Here is a 2,225-nt window from a genome sequence, read left to right on the forward strand (position 1 = left end):
GAAGTTAACCAGCTAACATTATACATACTCTTTTGGTTTCTGTACCCAATATTTAAAACATTTACAAATGCAATAAAAATATCGGTATCGGTACTCCGTATCGGCAAGTACCAAAATTAAAAGTATCGGTATCGGGCGAGTACTGGAAAAAGTGGTATCAGTGCATCCCTAGTTTTAAGTCATGGATGTAACAAAAATCAAACGTCTGTCTAATGTTGGGTTTGGATGTCAATCCAATTTTTCATTTTTCAAACCAAAATTTAACTTGACGTCCGGTGTCACCTGGGTTCACTATTTATATTTTTCATTAAATGTTCTGTTTCCATAACAACTGTTATTTCCATACAGGGTGTTCTTCCTCAAATCCCCAATCTGAGGCACATCATCTATGTGGACAGGAAAAGCATCAGCTCAGCAGGATATCCACAGGGTATCCAGATCCACAGCATGCACTCTGTGCAAGAGCTGGGAGCCAAGCCAGAAAACTGTAAGAAAGGGCACCAACTTTACGGTTGACATTTTATTTATACGCTAATTGACCTTTTCAGTGATTGGCTGTAGTTTACCCACAGTTCACCCATACAATATTGATTTGAATAGAGATTTGCACTGTAATAGATTAATCTCTATCACTAGAGGAGAAAACAATGTGCGCTTTGTGTTGCAGTGAGCCGACCCATAGTGAAGCCCATCTCATCAGACCTCGCTGTTATTATGTACACAAGCGGCTCCACCGGTAGACCTAAAGGGGTGATGATCATTCACAGTAACCTGATCGGGGGCATGGCAGGCCAGTGCGAGAGGATACCTGGATTAGGGTGTGTATAAATATCGATAGAGTGCCACAGTGGCCACCCACTTTTTTTCAGCAGCCTTAGTTCCGGAAGTGTTTTTCCCATTTATTTTTTTACCATAGTGATTTTAAAATAGCCTTTGTTATAGAGTTATAAGTCATGAACCAAACCAACAAGCTATGTGGTGAATCACAAGTCGGGAAGTTGTGGCTTAATGGGGAAGTCGTGGCCTAATGGTTAGAGAGTCGGACTCATAACCCAAAGGTTGTGGGTTCGAGTCTCGTACCGGCAGGGATTGTAGGTGGGGGGAGTGAATGTACAGCGCTCTCTCCCACCTTCAATACCACGACTGAGGTGCCCTTGAGCAAGGCACCAAACCCCCAACTGCTCCCCGGGCGCCGCAGCATAAATGGCTGCCCACTGCTCCGGGTGTGTGTTCACGGTTTGTGTGTGTTCACTGCTGTGTGTGTGCACTTTGGATGGGTAAATGCAGAGCACTAATTCCGAGTATGGGTCACCATACTTGGCCACATGTCACGTCACTTTCACTGTCACTTTCACAATATTATACACTTTGATTTGAAGCAAAACAGTATTTGAAAACCATCCAGAAAGACTGTGTATTTAACAGCTTTAATAAGGGAAAGAACTACAATCCCATAAAGCATTGCCAATCCAATTATATCAGGGATGGGCAACTTTGATAGTGACGGCCAGCATTTTTTCTTCTTTATATTAAGGGACCAGATTACTAATCCACGTCCACACACGTTTTACACCATTTTACTTAATTTCCTTTTTATTGAAGGAAATTAAAGTATAACTAACGTAATTTGTTTTTAAAGGTTTTATTTACTATAAAACTTGTGTAGTTATGCTAATTCAGAAGGAAACCTTTGTTGTCAGTGGACAGAAATATTACCCCAACAAGCCAACATCTCAATTGCATTGTCTGTAAATTTGCAACAAACAAATGTACAGAGGTCCTTTTTTTATTAGTTCAAATCTTCACATTTCAGCCTTTAAACAATTTTTAAGAAAAGGGATTAGTCAAAAGTATCAATTATTATATTAATTTAGACAATTATCAATTAATTATATTAAATAAAAATATAAATATATCTTAGTATCTTAATTGTTTAAATTTTTATAATGCATTAGCTTTTTGTCGATCCACTGGTTCACATTTAAAAATATGTAGCAAAAATAGCAGATGGGCTTATTGAGAAATCAAATTCGTTCTCTGCCAGCAGGTGTCACTTTCGGAACTGCAGAAATAGTGGTTTCCCCGGTAACCGCAGTACACAAAGCTGACGTGCAGCGCTCAAGTTTATTCAGTGAAATCATAAAGTTTAATCCATATTGCAATTCTTGTCTTTCCGTCCCCAAAGACCTCTTATAATTTAGACTTTTTGTACCATTTAAGAGTTT

The 2,225-nt window shown here is 39.0% G+C and overlaps 1 protein-coding gene across 1 annotated transcript in view; it reads left to right on the forward strand.

Moving 5' to 3' along the window:
- The window catches only part of LOC107670181 (long-chain-fatty-acid--CoA ligase 4-like), a 23,374-nt gene that overhangs the window by 15,475 nt on the left and 5,674 nt on the right, over positions 1–2,225 (forward strand). The window contains exons 5-6 of the mRNA XM_016462701.1: positions 349–487; positions 668–818. Of these exons, the coding sequence (XP_016318187.1) occupies positions 349–487; positions 668–818 (290 nt within the window). The remainder of the gene's footprint in view (positions 1–348; positions 488–667; positions 819–2,225) is intronic.

Source organism: Sinocyclocheilus anshuiensis, unplaced genomic scaffold, assembly GCF_001515605.1.
Source record: "Sinocyclocheilus anshuiensis isolate Anshui unplaced genomic scaffold, SAMN03320099.WGS_v1.1 scaffold640, whole genome shotgun sequence".
NCBI classification, from domain to species: domain Eukaryota; kingdom Metazoa; phylum Chordata; class Actinopteri; order Cypriniformes; family Cyprinidae; genus Sinocyclocheilus; species Sinocyclocheilus anshuiensis.